The sequence below is a fragment of the Strigops habroptila genome, chromosome 5 (assembly GCF_004027225.2).
Source record: "Strigops habroptila isolate Jane chromosome 5, bStrHab1.2.pri, whole genome shotgun sequence".
In the NCBI taxonomy this organism is placed as follows: Eukaryota; Metazoa; Chordata; class Aves; order Psittaciformes; family Psittacidae; genus Strigops; species Strigops habroptila.
The window spans coordinates 52,954,613-52,974,061 of record NC_044281.2 but is presented as its reverse complement, the minus strand read 5'-3'; the positions used below and the strand labels follow the sequence as shown (position 1 = coordinate 52,974,061).

The window sequence follows — 19,449 nt, the reverse complement described above, 5'->3', positions numbered from 1 at the left end:
AAATGGGATACAAAGAGGGCATGTCTCACTCAGGTTTGTATTACAGCAAAGGGTTGCAGTGTACCTTCACAACCGAAAAAGCAAATAATGCTGCCATTGGCCTCGACTTTTCCCAAGGCACGATATGATGCTTTCTCCCCCAGAAACATCAGCAGCACAGGAAAAACGTGCTGGCAAGCCCCAGTCCCAGTGGCCATGCAGCAGCAGCCGCCAGCTGTGGCTGGGGAAACAGGAGGAGCTGATGTTGCAATGGCATCTGGATTCCAGCTTGGCCAGACAAAGCACTGACATTTTTCCATCACATGCGACCCACTGATGCCTTTTGCTGGAGTTTTCATTCAGGAATGCTAGCTGTGGTCAAGCTGTCTCTATTTAGAGACACAAATGAACTTCTGCTGACTGAAATACACCATTCCCATGACTGTGCTTGGCACTAACCTTGCAAGGATAAAGTCAGATCTGCTTACACAGTAAAGCAAAACCTTCTTGCTCTTAGCATCACTTCCTTTTTTTTTTTTTCCTTTAGACACAACTTGTGGAGAAGCTTTCTGGCCCAGCACCATATGCAGCAGGATGCTCTCCACTGACAGCATCAACCCTATTCCCATCTTTTTGCACACTAGCTTGGGTGCCTGGCCTGTGATTGTCCTGGTCTCTCAGCACTAGCCCAGCGTGCTGGGAAATGTCACAGCAGAATGGTAATCTGCAAGGGAAGGGGTGGCAAGGAGGCACTGCCTGTCCCTTTCCTTTCAGAATGCAAGGAAATAAAGCAAAAGGGTGGTTTTCTTTTCAAACTGCTTGGTCCCTTATGAATTAAGAGCAGCAAAGCTGTACTCAGATTGCTGCTTTGGGTGGCAAAGCCGATTTAAAACATTCTTGCCCTTCTTTTCCCTCCACTTTCCTTCCTGCTCCCCCTTTCCATGCCTGGGGCAGTACAGCTTGTGTGAAGCAGTCACATGTACCAAGTCAAACTTGCTCTGCCTACTTATGCTGATTATGTTTTGACTGTTTACTATTATTTCTTTTGTGATAGTAACGAAAGCTATCTTGCCAGCCTGGCACTAGGCAGTGGGATGGTCACAAAAACTGAATGTGCCCCACAGATGCTCCTTCCCAAGTGGCACCATTAGTCCCAGGTATTCCATACACAACATCTCAACCTGCAGACTTTAGCCCGTACTTCAATATTATGTAGGAAGTGCACCCTCCTCCCCTGCTAGGGCAGATTTAGTGGAATCAAGTGGGAAGACAACGTACAGGTTTCATTTGTTTTGGGTTTTGGGTTTTTTAGCCCACCTGATCAACACCGATGCTGCTGATGTGCCACATGCTGTGCTCATAAAATTCCCCATTTTGAGCTATTTTTAGTGTGGTCTGCTGCATTTCTTCAGTGCTGCTGGAAGGAGCAGTGGGGACCATAAAGTTCTTGAAGGAGAGCTGTTTATACTGAGCAAATAAAAGCTTCTGTTTATAGAGGCAAAACCAAATAGAGTAAAAAAAATCCAGAAGGATGGGCCCATGGCCCTTTTCCAATGAGAAGAGCAAGTCAAAACAATGAACACCATTTGTTTTTGCTTTTCCCTGGCAAACTTCCTTCAGCTGAGTACAGCATGATCTATTCAGGGCAAAGAGACAAGAAAAAAAGGAAAATAAAGGGAAAAAAATAAAGAGCAGCAGTAGCAATTGTTCCAGCTTCTCTCTTCTGCCGGTGGCTGCAGCCCCGCTGCAGACTTGTGTAGGTCTAAAGCTGCAGCTGTCAGCCAGGGTAACCCAAACCCCAGCTCCAGAGCAAAACAGATGGGGCAGGAGGAACAGTCTGGGGTGGGGGGGGGGGGGGGTGGGTGGAACCCAACAAACCAAAGCAGAATGTATGTTGTGAAGCAACAACACTGGGTTTTGTCCAGCTCCCTTTCTGGCCAAAAGCTCAGGGCTCCCCTGCTTTTCCAGCTGGGCTCCACTGGACTCCACAGCAATAGCCCTCTGGTAGAAAGTCAGAGGTCTGGATGCGGTACTGTGCGCTCCCAGCTGCCCTCCTGCAGGCACCCAGGCCAGATGCCTCCTTGCACACCCCAAGGAATGATGTTTAATTTAGTTTCCTCAGTCTAAACTCCCATTTCCCTTGGGCTTGCACCAGGTTCCTGTCTAACACCTCCAGCACAGAGCAGGAGCTCCTTCTGGCACTCCCAGCCCTGGGTCAACAACAGGGTATTAAATCAACATACCTTCTGCAGCAGTCACTGCGGCTCCAGCTCCTATTTTTATAGCCATGCTTTGACTGATAAGGCTCTATTAATAAATCAGTCAGGCAGCACCACTGTTACTCGCAGGAGCAAGCCCCAGTTTTGGTGGGGAGCTTAGAAAAGAAACAATGAATTCTACTTACAGCATCATATATGCACAATAGTTTTATTTTGTTTTTTATATAAAAAAATTCCTAAAGACTGCAGAACTTTTGTATCCTAATTTCTTACACAAATGCTTCCAACACCCTCTTCTTTTTAAGCTAAGTCCCCCCCTAACAACTTGCAATGGCATGGGTTCCCCTGATTTTTGACCTAGTCACCCTTTCTAATGGGATATGTCTAAAGCTGCAATATGGCACTCGGTTGACTTAGTTGGCAGGTTTAATATATCCAGAAAGCTGGGGTATGGAGTTGCACACACCTCGGAGTCCATGAGCACAGGCAGGGAGCCTGCCTTCACGTCCGTGCCTCCAGAATGTACTAGACTTTTCTCCTTACTGTGCAAATAACAGGCTTTGGTCATCGACCAGTCCTGTCGTAAGGGATTCTCGACCCTGAAGAGGATCCCATCTTCAAGTGGGGAAGCAGCACGTACAGTCAAGCAATTGTCCTCAGCAGTCTCAGGCACCGAGACCCCATCAGTCAACTGTACCGTTGTAAGACTTGTTGAGCTTGTTGAACGTGAACTCTACGTTATGTGTGGAAATAGGCTTTCGGTAGAGAGGATTGGATGCCTTTGGAGAAATAAACAGACAAAAAGAACAAAGGTGAGCAACAAATTCCATGTCTGGTTAAAATGTATCTAATCCCCCCTTCCTGTGCCAATTAATTTGATTGGAATGTGCATTCAGATGCAAAAGCAGCACTGTTTTTCTATAGTTTACCCATCAGACCCACCTTCTGTCCTGTCTGCAGGCACAGGTAATGTGCTCAAATGCTGAAAAACCCCACCTAAAGCCGTCCAGAAGGGCTCCATCATAGACCTGACCAGCCTCGCTGCCACCAGTCGGAGCTTGGTCCCTGCTCCCCTACCTCCTTCAGCCCTTCAGCACTGCTGGGAAATACATGATGAAACCAAAGGCTGGGTATATTTCTGCAATTTGTAACTTGCCAAGGAGAAAGGCAGTGCAACATGTCAGACCCTGAAGCCCTGCTGCGAGGCACTCCAGCGTATGAGCACCCACATCCCCCATGCCTGACACCGTTCTTCATCACTGCAGAGCTGTTTGCTGCTGGCGCATTCCAGCAGCCCTCTGATACACCAGCAGCACCCCTACCCTGGGCTCACCATTTCATATCTGGCCCGTGAACGTTCACTCTGGAACCGGTCAAACTCCCGCCTGTCATGAATGGTGACGAGCAGCTTCCAGAGCCCCAGCAGGATGATGCCAATCAGGACCACGCTGCCAATCACTGCCAGCACGATCGTCACGGCGCTGGGGGCTGAGCTGCATGCTGGTGATAAGGGGAAGGAGGCAATTAGCTCTGGTGCAAGTGTATCCTGTATCAGGATACCGGGATGTACAGACCTGGATGGCAGCCACTTAGCAAGTGGCCTCAGGGCAGCCGTAGCAGCAGAGACTAAATTAAAAAAAGCAACAGTCCTCTCTGAAACCAATGGGATGTTTTTTAATTAAAAAAATTCCTGGCTAGAGGCAGGTCAAAGGCACAGCTCTCATGGACGTCATTGGGATGTCACACAGTGCTTCAGGGAAGAGCAGTGCTGCAATGCCATCGTCCAACAGTGACGCCTGGTTTTAATGCCAGGTGACCCATGTGGGACACAGAGGCTTAAGGTACCTCTGGCAAAAGCCAGCTCAGCTTCTGGCCCACATGGAGACAGGTGATCACTAGGCACTTTAAATAAGTACATCGCTGTCAGCTAATCAACTGGTCTTTCAATTAAGCGCAAGCCGCAGCACCGGTTAAATAAAATATGGGGTATCTCAGTCTTTCCCATACTGGCCTGTGCCTCGGAGGGCCAGAGGAGATTGCAAGAAGCTGCTGCTGGGTGCTTGCCAGCTTGTCCTGCAACACCACATGCGGTTTGCTTTGGGAAACTGCATTGCACGTGACTAAAATAACGTTGGGAAACACAGCTGTCTGTGGCAGCCAGGGCACGGGAGCAGGGACACACAGCCCTTACACTGCCTGGACCAGAGCTAGCACTTTGGCAATGCAGAAATCCATAGGTAATGTGGGGCTTTCCTAACATCCTGACTTAGCCAGCAGCATCAGGTGCCCTCTTCAGATTTTTTTGCTCCCAGTGTCTGATCTCCAAATCAGTACATAGCACGCTTTTTGCTATGTAAATAGGCTGGGTTTAATTTCAGCATCCCAGGCTGGCAGAAAGCCCTTCAGCCACTTGCTAGCAATGTCGGCAGCTCAGGTGTATATTTCACTCCCAGAGTCCTTTTTTTACTAAATTGGGTGCATTCGGATCTGGGTTTTAGCACTGTAAAACATGTTACTTTTTAAATCATCCCGGTTCATCTGCTCACGCATGCTTTCACGAAGCCAGTGAAATCAGCTTTTCCCAACCTGCCAGGCTCCCCACCAGCCTATCACCTCTCCCAAAGCACCCTGTGCTATTAAAAGCAAACCCAAGGGAGGACCAACCTGGCTCTTTGAGGACGGTGAGGTTGGATTTCCCACTGGCAAGCTCCAAGTAGGTGAATTTCATGACGCAGTTATTCACTGGGTAGGCACAGAGAATTGCATTTGGGTCATCCGTTTCTGGAATGAGATGCAGAGTTGCAGAACTTTATTTTGGTTTTTATATTAAAAAGAATTCCTAAAGACTGCAGAACTCCTGTACCCTAATTTCTTACACAAATGCTTCCAACACCCTTTTCTTTTTAAGCTAAGTCTCCCCTAACAACTTGCAATGGCATGCATGGGTTCCACTGATTTTTTACCTAGTCACCCTTCCTAACGGATATGTCTAAACCTGCAATATGGCACTCGGTTGACTTAGTTGGCAGGTTTTATATTAGGAATCAGCACAGTTCTCCCCTACAAGCTGAGCAGGTTCCCATGGGTGCCTGGGAGAGGAAGAACAGGGAGCAAGCCTGGAAAGCAGAACAGTTTGATCATGATTTGTGCAAATTGTAACTGAGCGGTGTCCAGACTTACTGCTTGAGAAAATGTGGCACTCAGCAAACATTGCATGGCAAGCAGATGCAACTTCACACACACACGCCACCCGCTTCCTTTCCACAAGTCTGCTTTGGCTATTAATGCCATTTTCTTCTTAATTTATTTGCTACATTTCTTCAAGAGTGGAAGCTGAAGAGAAAGCAAGGGGCTCAGACTCAGCCTGCGAGGACACAGACAGTGACAGCAGCAGCAGCAGGCCATCGCTGGCTCATGCTTCAGCTATGCTGAATGGCTCTAGCTCCGGAAACAGTTGAGAAGTTTGTTTTTAAAGAGTGAGATAGAAGAGGAAAATGGGGAGGGGCGGAGGGAGGGAGCGGGAAGGGAGGAGTTGGTTGGAAGGGAGGATGCAGAGGTGGGGGAGTTGCAAGAAAGGAGACTATTTAATTCCCATGGCCATACAGCCACTGTATGTTTGCCTGTTTAATGTACCGGACAGACCAGACATACTATACTATGATGAGACAGAGCCTGTCGCTGCTCTGGTCACTGTAAGATGCTTCCTGAGGAAGGCTGCTTCACAAAAGCCATTAAAAGGTTTCAGCAAAGCCATCATCCAACGTTTGCACCTCTAGCTTCAGGGACCATTTCAGCAGAGCCACTGCCCTGCATGGCTACAGCTCATGGGGTGTCCACACTGCAGGGACAGTGCCTGGAGGGAGATGGGGCAACATCTCCAGCCATGCCAGGTATCTCTGCAGGAGCACATCTCTATAGACCTGCTTGGACTGAGAGTTTCAAAGGAAAGGAAGGGATTTGGGCACTCAGTGCTATCTGTCCGGCAAAGATGTGACCTTGGCTTAGGCACCTGGAAAATGCTTCCCATAGCTCTCTGCACTTGCATCCGCGCCTGTCTGTCATGCTGAATAACGATCATGTTAATGACTACTGCTATTCCAGCCCCTTATCTCTCTTCTGTCTGTTTGTCTTTCCTTTCAAGGCCTTTGACCTGCTTTCAGTTGAAAGATTAATACCCTCCACTTCAAGAGCTCGAAGCCCAGATGCAACTGTCCCTCTGTTGAGTCTTGACAAGGTTCCTGGTGTGGACAAACCTCAGCTGTTCCTACCTCGGGGTGGAAAAACCTGCTCTACCTATACAGTGGTATCAAAGTCAGGGCTGGAGAAGCTGACTGTTACAAAGCAAAGTACTAATTAGATTAACACACATAAAACTTCCATGTTTCTCGACTAATGCTCTTCTGAGTTGAGCAGCAAATATTAATTCCTCCAGGCCCATCTGCTTTCAATCCCATCCTTGCACTATTATTCTGCTAAAAGATACAGTGAATAAAGTCTTGATAGTAATGATCTCTGTTGGTCTTCACTGGGTTTCAGAGATCACACATCTACAGAGAGAGGTGTGATGGTCCCATCAAGCTTTCAGGTTCACTGACGTGTGTTGTCGGCAGATTCAGCTCAGCACTGGACCTGTCATGCTCCCCTCATGTTGAAAGCTCCTCTCTGGAACCATCAGGAATGGAAATGTAATGTTGCAGAAGCAAAGGAGATCCTGCAGAGTCTGATACAAGTCATATAAGCCTTCCAAAAGACATCATTCTGGCTCGGATTCCGATAGATGCTTCTGCTCTACAAAGCTTTGAAGCACTGGTTGCTTCATGCCCAGAGCCAAAAGGCCCTTAGGATCTTCCAGGGTGTGTTCATGTGTTCATCACAACTTGATATTTAAGAAGGTCCCATCCTCCACTGCCAGGACAATGCAGACTACATCTTCCATGACAAATATCAGTGTTCAGCCTCTCAGCAGGGGCTTTTAAGATGTGCTACGTAACACAGAAACACTTGAACATCAGGATTTGGCTGAGTCTGCCTGTGAAGAAGTCTGCAGTTCCCAAGTGCTTTCTCTAGGAATATTTTGCTTTACCCCTTTCTCAGCAGCTCCTGATCTCCCAAGAGCTCAGCACTACCCGCAATGTGACTGCAGTAACTGAACTGAAGAATAAGCATAATTCCCAAAAATGTCTTAAGAAATTTGGCTGTGTTTTTCTCTGAAAGCCATGTAGGGGGTTGGCAAATCACAGTCCAGCGTCACCTCCCAGGGTGCAGTCAGTACAAAAGCTGGCTTTAGGAATGCTGCAACACCCAGGCAGGAGAATTGAGCTTTAATCCCCAGTATTTGCTGGCTCCTAAGAAACACAGGCATGCCAGGCATCAGAAAGGAGCTTTGTGTGGTTTGGAAGTGCCTTGTAACCTCTCGCAGTGTGCCAGTATAGGTGCACTCCCTGCTGAATTGCAGTAAGGACGGAGAGAACAAGAGCAAGTCTCCCAGAGGGAAAGGTAGGAAACCCCACTGGTTGTAATTCAAAAGCTAGACACGGAGTACGAGAGGAGTCGATGGGAAAAACATTGCCTGCAGGCAGCTTGGGAGGAAGAGAGAAAAAGGACAAGTAAGGTAGAACATTCCTGCCTCTAAAAACTATGGGAAGAGGAGGAAATGTCAGATGTGGAGAGTAATTTATCCCTGCTTGATCTCCATCCCTCTCTCCAAGGGGTATTGCTAAGGCCAGGGTCAGGATTGCGGTTAAAGCTGTTACAAGTTTGGATCCCCTCTACTCCTCTAAATAACAACCAGAGACTCCCAGGATGGAGCTTGAAAAGAAGGGGTGAAAGTCATCTGCTGAGTCATGTGGGGTGACCCCTAGAAAAGGACACAAAGGGCAGGAGAGCAGCCTGCCAGGGGGGCTGTTAGCAGTCAGTTCCACCAAAGCAGAAATCATTGTCTCCAAAATGGCTTTGCTTTCTTACAAGCTCACTTCTTCCAGGACGAATTCTCAAAAGACGAGAGAATGTCTTTTTGGGGTGATACTTTGTCCTTTTGCACTTTCTCACAGCTCATCTAATCTTCTGTCTCATCTGATCTCATCCCACTCTCTTTGCTCCTTGTACTGGCAGTAATGGTTAGATATGGTAAGATATTATTTAGAATCAAAGGGGTTTTACTTCAATGTATATTGCAGCCTGGAGGGAGGGTCACAAATACCACATATACATACTACATACATGTACATTTTTAAAACCCTGAGGTTCCAGATAGGTCTTGGTCTGGTGAAGAGAAGCTAAATGCCACAGTTGCTGGCTCCCACTGCCTGCAGTCCTGCTGCTGCCTACTTACCGAGAACATCCACAGTGGTGATGATCTCATCCTTACAGTGCTTTTGGCAGGTTTGGTTATCAGCCAGTCTTCCTGAGTTAAACAGCTTGCATTCAATGCAGTCCCTGCAGAAAGACACATGGAGGGGAAGATGAAGCATCCATAAGAAACTACATAAACACAGAGATTCACCCCTGGGAAAGCGACTTCCTGGGTATTGGTCTGGAGGATGCACATCTGCACTACAAGGAAAAAGCAACTTCAGGGCCAAGCATCTCCATCTCAAGATTCTAGGAATAGATTCAATGAGGTACAAAGCAGCTGGTAGGTTTGGGGTCTGTTTGCCCTTTGGATGTCAGGAGCTTCACATCAACTATGGCAAAATCCTTCCTGCCTGACATCAAGGCATGCAGCATTGCTGCTCTGCGCTGGTCTGAGGCTAATGCCCAGGGCACCTCTGCTGCTGTGAGGCAGGCAGTCATACCCATCCTCCGCTTCTCTGCAGCTTGCAGATCTCTGGGCCCAGACATTTGCAGCTGAGGGTGCAGCAAAACTGGGGTTGCCAGCCTTTCCTCCAGAGTGGGACAGCACTGGAAACAAACAGGGACATGAACCTCCATGAGGACTTGGGCAACACCACTTGTTGCTTCTCTACCTGGGATACTCTCAGGTTGCTTACTGTGGGCTTTGAGCTACAGGAGGCTTGCCTGGGGCTCATCGCCCCTGTTTAATGAAGCAGGAGTAAGCCCTTAGTTGCAAAGTCTCCCACGAACCAAAGAGCTGCCCTTCCCTCCAGCGAGACATCCCTCCTGAACCCCACCATGAGTACCTTTTAGTGCTGCAGACACCTGGGCAGGTGGGACACTTCTCACACGTCTCTCCAAAAGCCCCTGGCTCGGTGCACTGGCACTTCCCGCAGACGCAGCTGCCCCTGCCGCTGCACATCTGCCCGTCGCTGGACACACAGCCATCCGTCTCAGTGGAGCAGTTGCAGTTGTCCCCGATGTAACCTGCATGGCACTTGCACTCCCCGCAGTGACACTCTCCATGGCCTGAAGGCAAGAGCAGGGGAGAGGTGTCAGCAGCATCCTGGGCAGGAAAAGCTGCCTTAGAGACCTCATTTGGCAGAGCAACAAACAGATGGCAATGGTAGGTATCAAATTATTATCTACATTTAGCAGCAAAAAATACCTACTTACCAGCTCCTCCAGCTTCCTTCTATAGTAACTCAAGACAAATGGGCACCTCTCCCTTCCTGGGAACAGGAGGTCAGGACAGGGTCACAAACTGCCCTTGGGAAGTACTAGCAGTGATGGTGACCATGGGGAGAACAGGGCAGCTCCCTTTCAAGCAGACAGCCCTCAGCTGGGTGAGGTGACTTCCACCCCAAGCCCACACAAGGAACAACCACCTGCTATTGCAGAGCTCAAACACAATTAGCTGGTAGAGGCTGCATGCCCCAGCCAGGTGTCAAACTTACTACCTTATTATTTTCCTCTCTCCAGATGAGGGTTCCCAAGTACCCCCCTCTTTTCAGGGTGCCATTTTACACCCTCCTGGTTTGCCCCCAGTCAGTGCTTGACACCACCAAGCAAACATTAACACCTGAGAACACGTTTCGGCAGCGTGTTGTCATGAGCCTCTCTTACCCACAGAGTGAATATTCCCCACCTCTGCCTCCTGGTGCCCAGCACCTTGTAACTAGGCTTTGCAGAGCACTACACCACCCACCTCTGCAGAAGGCTAGCAGAAACTCTATCACTCGATCCTCAGTGAGTGATTCTTAAACATCGCTCAACTTCACTCATGTGCCCACCTGAAGGCTCTGGCTATGCTAGGAGGGTTATGTGCAGTACCATGATTTCCACAACTACTAAAATAGCGAAAATATTCAGGATGATGAAGAGGCTCTGGCAGCAGCTTTTGAAATACTGCTTCTAAAACCAGATATGTCCATCTCAGAGGCATGACACTGGGCAGACAAATTATTCAGGGCACCAGAGGATGTGGCAGAGTCAATGCCGTCTCACTGTTCAGTGCATGAGGTGAACAGGAGGTGGCACACCCAGACTGCAGCCAGTGTTCTGCTCAGTCTTGCAACAGATTTTGGTAGCAGAGCCGCTGTGCCAGTAAGTAGGACCCCAAGCCCTGCTTTCAGCCTAGCCTTCTCCAGGCCACACCACTCGACAAGAAGCTTCCCCTCCTCCACACTTCGCTACCCTCTGTGGACTCTGAGCTCTGAAGATCAGTATTACCACTGAGCCTTCAAAATAATGTAAAAGAGTGGGCTCCTGAGAGGGCTTCCATGTTTACTGGGCTGGCTGGTGTTCTGTATGAATTAATCTATTTTTTTCTCTGTTACATCAAGAGATAAGAAAATAGGAACGGAGCTGTGCTTCCTTGGAAGTTTTGAGCCCAGGCTGTAGCAGCAAAAAGCCTAAGAGGTCGATCATTTTCTAAGGTTTTTCCTAACCTTCTTTCCTAACAGTTTCACTTGAGAAGTACTCCCCCAAACCTTAAAATACCTAAAAAAAAAAATTAAATCAACAAGCACTGCCACCTGTGTCCAAGCAAGACCTCGGTGTCCTAACCAGTACCATCAACATTGCTGGTACCAGCTGAACCTCCTCCGTAGTGTAGCTCAGGGCAGCTCACAGCAGAGACAGATGAAGAAACTGATCCAGTAAGGGCACTCCTCTACTGAAGCATCCCCTTGCAGCTATTGGGTTTAGCAATGGGCTGAGAAAGCTAACAGGCTTCAAGGCTTTCAGCGATGGTAAGCAGAATGGCTGGCTGCCGAGCATCTGGTTTCAGAAACGCATCCATCAGCTCTTTGAAATAGTGGTTGAATTCCTCCTTGGTTGGTCCCTAGGAGCAGGGATGCCTTTGAAGACATAGTTTATAGAGCTGAAGGGTTTGTATACGATGCTCATCAGCAACCTAATTACAGCTCAGCTTTCCCACTGGAAACAGCCTCAAGCACCTCAGACAGGATAAATTATATGCATGCTCCTTTCATTGGCACAAAACCACTGATCTCCCTGCCTCCCCCATCTCTCCAAGAGAGGCTGTGGATTGTCAAGCTATATCCCTTGCCAAAAGTCATGGGAGCACCTTCTGTTTTACTAGGCATCTCATATGTTCCAGCACATCACAAGTTGCCCTCCTACAGCCTCTTTTGCACTCCCACCATTTACTTTGGATTCAGCTTGCAAACTCAAACATTACCAGACAGAGGAGATTATGTTTACATGATCTCTAGAGGTGACCTCTTTCCTTGCCTACATCTGATGGAGATTAAAAGTCCTTCGCTCTGTTTGCCTTCACAATGACAGCCTTGCTCTTTCCCCAGACATCTGTACAGGCAGGTTTGGTTTGCCCCTTCCCTTCCCTACAAAGCTCCATTTTTGAGCCCATGGATACAGCTACAGCCACCACCGCTGCCTCTCAGGGTGCAGCTGCAGAGCAGGGACCCCTGTGCCCTCTGCTTCACAAGCAAACCAAATGGGTGGCTGGCTTTTATTCACAATTAATTCAGGCAATTGGGCTCTCACGCAACGAGATTGGTGCCTCCATGGCAATGAATGTGTCCAAATTAGCTATAGATCATGGTTTTCTTAAATGGGCACTATTTCAAGGAATCCAAAGCAGCTGGCATTGGAAATCCATGTATATGGCTTCTAATAAATGTGCTCACACTTGAATTTGAGCTGTGAGAGCCAAGAGAAGCAAACTGATTGCATTCACACTGCCCCATGGTCTTGATTTGGGAGGCAGCAACCCCCTTGGGCAGAGGGCAGAGTCCCTGTATCATCAGCTTTAGCTCAGTCCTCTGAGAACATCACAGAGCCTAGCACAAGATGTGAATCCATTGGAAATATGTCTCTGGACCATAAAATGATTTAGTTTTTAAAGCTGTCAGCGACAGTCCAGTATAGGAGGCTATAAAATAGGAGGCCCACCCCTTCAATCCCCTGGCAGGCTGGGTATGGAGCCTGGAACAACTGTCCTGGGGAAGGGAAACAGCCATTTCCAAATAATGCATCCTATTAAACCACTGCTATTGGAGAAATTGAGAAACAGCATCTTAAAGCAAGTGGTTTTGTTTATTGAAGGGGATGAAGAAAAAGCCCTCTATATGAGGGTGACTAAGCGTGGGGTGTGAGCTTAAAATTTAAAAACATGTTGAAATGTGTTTTCTGTCTTGGCCACACTGGCTCAACGGGCAAGAAGTCACTGGATGAAGCTCATCATGGGGAATGGGCCAAGAGTGGGAATTTCCATGTTGACCTTTAATGGCAAAGATGTTACAATCTTCACTGCGCCAGCATGAAAGAGTGGCTACTCCTGCAAGTACCATGAGCTTCACTTCTGGTACTCTCCATCCGCCTCCCACACAGCCTAAAGACTGGAAAAACACGGTTAATGGGATACATTTATTTCTCATATGGCCATGACAAGAGTCATCCTACTTCTCAACGTGCACCTGAGAGGATCCTTGAGGCAATGTGGGAGCAAGTCTTTTGGTGATGGTGACCCAGAGCTGAGGTTTACAGCATGCATATTGCTACCTGGTACTCATATTTTGCAGCAAAATGTGCTGCATGTTTGCAGTCTCAGCTATCCTACGGTCACACTTTGTGCTGATGTAGTTAAGCAGTCTGTATGCCATGTAAGATCATGCCTGTAGGAAGCCTTCCATCACTGTGCCGATGATGAACCTAGTTTCATTTCCCAGTTTCATTTCCAACATGAAAATGAGTCCTTGAGGAGGGTGTGTTTCAACACACCTCTGCACCAGCAGAAGTCTCATGGTGCAGGACATAACCCTGGACTTTAACCCCCTTCAACCCTTTGTGTTTGCATGTTCTCTATTAAAGCTGGTTTGTGAAGCCAAAAGACATCAATTATGTTCTCCAAACATAACAAGAGGTATTTTCTTCTGTTCCCATCCTTGAAATGAGACAAGCATAGATGTTTAAAAGATCCAGATCTAACTGGGAAATGAAATGCTCCCTCTGAATTTGATAACATACTTTCCAGCCAGCTCTTGACTGTTGAGGGGGCTAACACAAAACACATGTTAGGGAGGCTGCAGAAACACACTGGGAGGGTGTAGCAGAAGAAAGCAATGTTTTTGCAGGGGGAGAGCAGAAACAGAGAGACTAAATTTGGACTAGTCTGGGATCCACAGGGCAGGAGCCATGGGGTGCACCTCTGCTTGGAGGCACCCTCTTTCCAAGGGGGCCACCAAGCTGGACCTAGACCCGCAGCCCAGATGTTCCCTCTGCCTCGCTCTGAAATACATCCCCATCCCACTGCTGTGCCCCAGCTCGGCTGCACATCTCGCTGTCACTCACGCAGCTTCTGGCAGGATGTCCAGCCGTCCTCATTTCACCCCAGCTGCCTCTCTCCCTCAGCTGCCCACCGGGATGACAGCCGCAAATCCTCTCTGTCCTCACCCTGGCACCGCGCAAACCTGGCTTGCCCTCACCCCAACACCAGCGCTGTGTGCCATGGCCCCAGTCCCCGAGCAGGGTTGTTGCTGGTGAGCACGAATCAGGACAGCAGCTTTGGGCAGAAACTTCCAGCCTCTGACCCTGATTTCATCCCAGGCTTCCTGACAGCAGGCTGCAAAGTATGACCCTGCAGTGGCCAAGTGCTTGGCAGGACAAATCGTCTGCCCTCTGCGATAACTGTTCGCCTTTTAGGAACTGCACTGACTGCTGCTGCTCCAAGAGGTCTGAAACTCAATGGACCAAAAGCCCTGTCACTACGTCTTTGGACAGGAAGTGGTTTACCTAAAGCCCCTTACTTCTGGGGACCACAAAATTGTGGAAAAATACCAGTTTTTCTTTTGAAATAAATAAATTAAAAAAAAAAAGGTACCAGCTTTTATGGAAAGGGAGAAGGGTTTGAAAACAAGCCCCTCCAACACTCCTTTTTTCCTCACCTTCTGGAAAATTAAATTGATGTGCCTATCACACAAGAAAAATATAATCCTCAGTATTTTTAAGCCAGTTTCTTGGTTTCTGAGTACTTAGGAGGGGAAAGGTTATACTGCATTTTGTTCCTATTAATTCAAGGCAATTATTTTTGTGCCTCCCTGCTCACATGCAGGCTTTGGGTCAGGACCTTCAAAATGCTGTGTTTTTTTCATTTTTGGTTACTTGAACAACTAGTTTGAAAAAAAAACTCAAAAGCACCCAAAACAAAAAAACCCACAGGAAAACCAATTAAGAGAAATAAATTATGGTAAGCAATTTCCAGATTCCCTGCTGCCACCCCTTTAATGAGACCTGGGCACTGCGCGCATCACCCAGAGAGCCCCAACGCAGAAGCCACACATTGTACTCCTCAGGGGTGGATGCACCCAAAAGGTCTGCTTATGAGAAAGTTGTCAAACCCTACTGACACAGAGCACGGCCTGGATATCAGTTTAGTACCAGACCAACCAATCTCTCAGCAGAAAGCGCTCGATGTCTGCAGAGGAGGCTCCATGAATGGCACATTTTGAGTGGGAGGAGGAAGGGCAGTGGGAGAAGGCTTTGAACACTTGGAAAACGTACACCTTTCCGTTTGGGAAAGGGCTACGGTAAGACAGAGTGCCTGCTTTGGCAAACAAATTATCGACTTTCCCACTAATCTCTTTCCATGACTCAAAGCAGCCAGAGCTGCACTTCCAGAGGCCAGGCACGGTGAGGCAGCCTGCCCGCAGCACAGCTCAGGTTCATGGCACCATTCTGCTGCCAGATGGTTGGCACTGCTAGAAGTCATGGAGAGCTCAGGAAATTTTAAATACTGGGGCAGGAGTTAGGATTCATTCCCCAGTCATACCAGTCTGGCAGGGAAAACAGGAGTGGCAGGTTGGCAAGGAGCATCCCCACGTCCTGGAGCCTACAAACACAACAATCTCCTCGTGAAAAGGAGGTTACTATATAAACGAAGACAGCCAAATGTCAAGGGTCTAAGGTTTCTGTGTAAACTGAAATTCATCCACCGACCGCCTTCATTCACATGAGAAGACAGCTCGCCCATGCTCATTTATCCACAACGCAATACTGAAACAACAAAACCAACACTAAGAGGCTAGTAATAAGTAAATAGTGCTTTCCTGCGTGTTATTTACACCAGATACCATGGATCCGTGTGCATCTTTCCATTGTATTAATTTCAACAGACATTTATATCCTGAAGCATATGGGTTTGGCCAAGAATTGACAAGGCTTTAAATAAGCCTTTACTTCAATCCTAGTGCTGGTTGAGCTCACCAGTCATCAAAAATAGCACCAGAGTAGCAGACTAATGAAACGAAAGGCAAAGGAATAAATACATGCTTGAGCTGCTTGGGTATCACAAGCCCCATCACCGGCTTCACATTACTGCCAGCATCCCCCATGTTGCAGCACTGCCATTACAGAAAAAGGCCGAAGCCCCCTAGTTTCTCACTCACTTGGGAACTTCTGGGTTAAATGAGAACTGGGCAAGGAAAACAGGGCTTTGGAAACTGCTGTCTCATGAAGGTAGCTGAAAGCGATCAGAGGCAGGCGGATTTCCTGCAGCAGCCCTGGCCAGCCTTTCCTCATTTTCCTTCTCTCTGCTACAGAGGGGAAGCTGAAATGCAATCACGAGATATGGCTGATGATCCCCCAGAAAGCCAAAACTGGCAGCGAGGAGTCATTTCCTGAAGGAGACCTAAAGCTGCATTTCTTAAAATAAGCCTTCCTTTTTTTTTTTTTTTCTTTTAAGTAAGCTCAGCACTCCACAAATCTCTTGACTTTTGCTTACGTTAGCGCCTCAGCTGAGCCTGCCACACGTGGCCTTTTGGACAGAGACCCAGAGCTGGGAACCAGAGTTTTTAGGTGCTGCTGCCAACTCTGCTCCTGATGCAGGGAGCAATACGGGGTGAGGGCTGCTGCCAGATCCTCCTAGAGACACAGTGCTTCACCCCAAGCGGGGGCAATCAGGATGGGTGCACTGATTCCCTTTGAGCCGTGGGTCCAAATACCATTCCACCAAATTGGGCATATGCTCATCCTTGTTTTGTCACCCCTTAAGAACCTGACATGGAAGGTACTGCAAAAGCTGCTAACAATTCATATTATTCCTTAAGCCAGATAAGAAGGTGTGTGTGTGTGAATCCTGTTTTTTCCCTCTCTTGTATCCTTCCAATCCTCTAACTGAAAAAGGGCTCTCTGCCACTGTCCTATCAACCTCCATCCCTTCTCCTGCAGGCATTTATTTGGTCTCCTGTGGGATGTACCAATGTCTTTCCCACTGCAGTGCTCCTCTCTCCAGCCAACTCCCAGGACCCCTTACAGACAATAGAGACGAGACCTGCTTGCAAAACACCCTCAGTGCAGCTCCCCCCATTTGTTTCTTTTCTCCCCAAAAAGCCTGACAAAGAAAACTGTTTGGCAAAGAGCAATTTCCACTTGGTTCTCTCAACCCTGCCAAGATACCACCAACAGCCATGGGTTCAGAACCAGAAGCTTCTTCCCCAGTTATATACTTTCTTGGCCCATCTCTTTGTTCAGGTCTGCTTATACAGCTCTACATTTAGCCTTCAGCTTTTGCCACTATGAAGGCTCTGGAAGATTTAGAAACATGAGGGGACATACAGTGAGCACACAGTTAGGCGAAATGCAGATAAAGGGCTTGAGAACAGCTGTAGTCCCACAACCCTTCCACCAGCGTGTGGTGCCTCCAGGAAGCATGAGCTTCATCCTCCCACTCCAGTGCCTGAGCAGGCTCCTATAAGCTCAAACCCAAAGAACCCTCCAGATTTGTTCTTAAAATAAATTGTGGTTCCAAAACAAAGCTGCACAATCACAAATGCCTGAACTCCAAGGCTAAATTCTATGGTTCAGGTCCATCCTTCAAATGAAAAGCAGGCTAATTCCCACCCTGCCAAAGCCCAAGTGGGCTGAATGCCCTTTCAGCTGGACCTTGTTAAGAGGAGTGGGCTCCAGAGCAGAGAGAGAGTCTTTCTCTCCAAAATCCAGTGCCATGGGAGCCTTGCCCAGTTCTGTATTTGGATGCAAACACATAATCTGGTTCAAGTTCACCAAAGGTCCATGGTTTTGGAACAGATTTCTCCCTTTCCAAAGAAGCTGGAAGAAGGCAGAATATCATTCAAAATAAGACAAAAAAAGAAAGAGAAAGAATGAGCCCGCAGCCTGTGCTGCACTTCTCTTTCAAGTCAATTATTTAAATTAAATTTTTTAAACCAAACTAAGCAAAATTCACAGGTTGTCAGTGCATGTCAACAAGAAATGCAGAGACACAGAATTTCACTCACCTGCTGGTCTGAGGCTTTCATCTGCCTCTAAACCCCAAATACAGCATTCATTTCCAAATGTTTATTTCTGTTAATTACTATCATCAGAAGGACCAAACGCAAACGACAAACTCAGTGAGCTGCTGACCATAGAGGCAGAGCATTTAAGCGAGTTTGTTCTAAGACCGCTCCCTGGGGAGCAAGTAGGTGATGAGCTGTGTTTTCAAAGTTCATCTTGTTTTTACTTTGGAGCTTTCTACTTTCTGAGATGTGTGGTTCCTGGCTGTGGGAGGGGACAGCTACAGCAGGATAGGGCAGGTTGGGTACGTGCATGCACCATCAGATGACACCTCCAGTTGCGACCCACATGCTGTGCCTCTTTAAGAGCAGAGACCCACAGACGGAGCTCTGGCTCCTGTAAAGATGTCAAAGACGTCACTTCTTTATTCTTTAATTCTGCCCTGGCATTTAATGCCTCATTAGCATGCATTAATGCTTGCAAAAGGTCCGCTCAGGGACAAGGAGAAACCCCAGTGAAAAGAAGCAGGAACAGCAGCACTGTGTGCTGGTTGGTCCTCAAAGGAGCTGCTGCCAGATTTGGGGAGAGCTGCAAGACTTTGACAGCAGTGAGGGCCAGGGCAGGGGGAAAGGAGGAGTAAGAAAAGGCAGCTTTGCCCTTTCATGCCAGGAATGAAATGAAAACTCTGGCAAAGCAATATGCAATATGCTGGGAAAAGAAAGGTTGACTCAATTGCAGTTTCAGTGTGAACAACCAACACAAGCCCTTGGACTAAGCAAGGTAGGGCAGGCAGGGTATACCTGCTGCCAGAAACAGAAAGAGAGATGGAGAATAAACACAGCACTGAGCGGAAACACAAATGGAAAACACATTTGTGTTCCCATGAGAAATCCATGCAAAGATCATAAAATATCTTGAGTCGGAAGGGACCCATAAGGATCATCATGTCCAAATCCCAAATAATCAGTAATATTCAACAGGCAACAATGTAACTGTAATACCTGGTCGTATAATACCTAATACTGCACTTACTTATTGGGAAAGAAATCCAGAGGAGCGTATACATGAAGCATTCTAGCTAGGAACCACCCACCTGCACTGAAACGCAGCCTTCTCTAACCTGAAACATGCAGGAGGTCATTAGCAGAGCAATCAGAGGGTGAACCAGGCATTTTTACATGCCACAGTTACAAGAACTGGCCATGCTTTCACAGATCACAGCCAGAGGGTGAGGGTCACCCCATGCCATTTGCCCCAGCACAGCAGCCATTTGAACCCCTTGGGATGCTCAGCCTTTTCAATGGGAACAGAGCAGGATGGGGAGGTGCATGCTCTTAGAGGAGAGCAGCACATGTCTCAGGATTACATTGGAAAGAGAACAGAAACCAGGTCAAAGGGAAAAAAATGAACACAGAGAGGAAGCAGAAGAGAGAGACTGGGGAAGGATGGAAACAATGTCCTGGGGGGGGGAAGCGGCAGGGAGGTTTCAGGAGCCTCCCAAGGACCGGAGACATGAGGAAACAGATGCACTGAGTTACCCCCATGCACCTCCAGAAGGCCACCAAGGATTTGTGAGCAAGGGAAATAGAGACTTCATAAAAATGAAATTTCGGGTGCAAACACCTCCCATCCATCTCTCAGC

General features: G+C 47.8%; 1 protein-coding gene across 1 annotated transcript in view; it reads right to left on the bottom strand.

The window, feature by feature from the left end:
* Positions 1-2,379: 2,379 nt before the first annotated feature.
* The window catches only part of ITGB5 (integrin subunit beta 5), a 62,427-nt gene continuing 45,357 nt past the window's right edge, over positions 2,380-19,449 (bottom strand). Inside the window, exons 11-15 of the mRNA XM_030488264.1 lie at positions 9,338-9,560; positions 8,530-8,633; positions 4,863-4,979; positions 3,532-3,698; positions 2,380-2,977 (exon numbers count right to left, since the gene is read on the bottom strand). Coding sequence (XP_030344124.1) covers positions 2,882-2,977; positions 3,532-3,698; positions 4,863-4,979; positions 8,530-8,633; positions 9,338-9,560 — 707 coding nt within the window. The 3' untranslated portion in view covers positions 2,380-2,881. The remainder of the gene's footprint in view (positions 2,978-3,531; positions 3,699-4,862; positions 4,980-8,529; positions 8,634-9,337; positions 9,561-19,449) is intronic.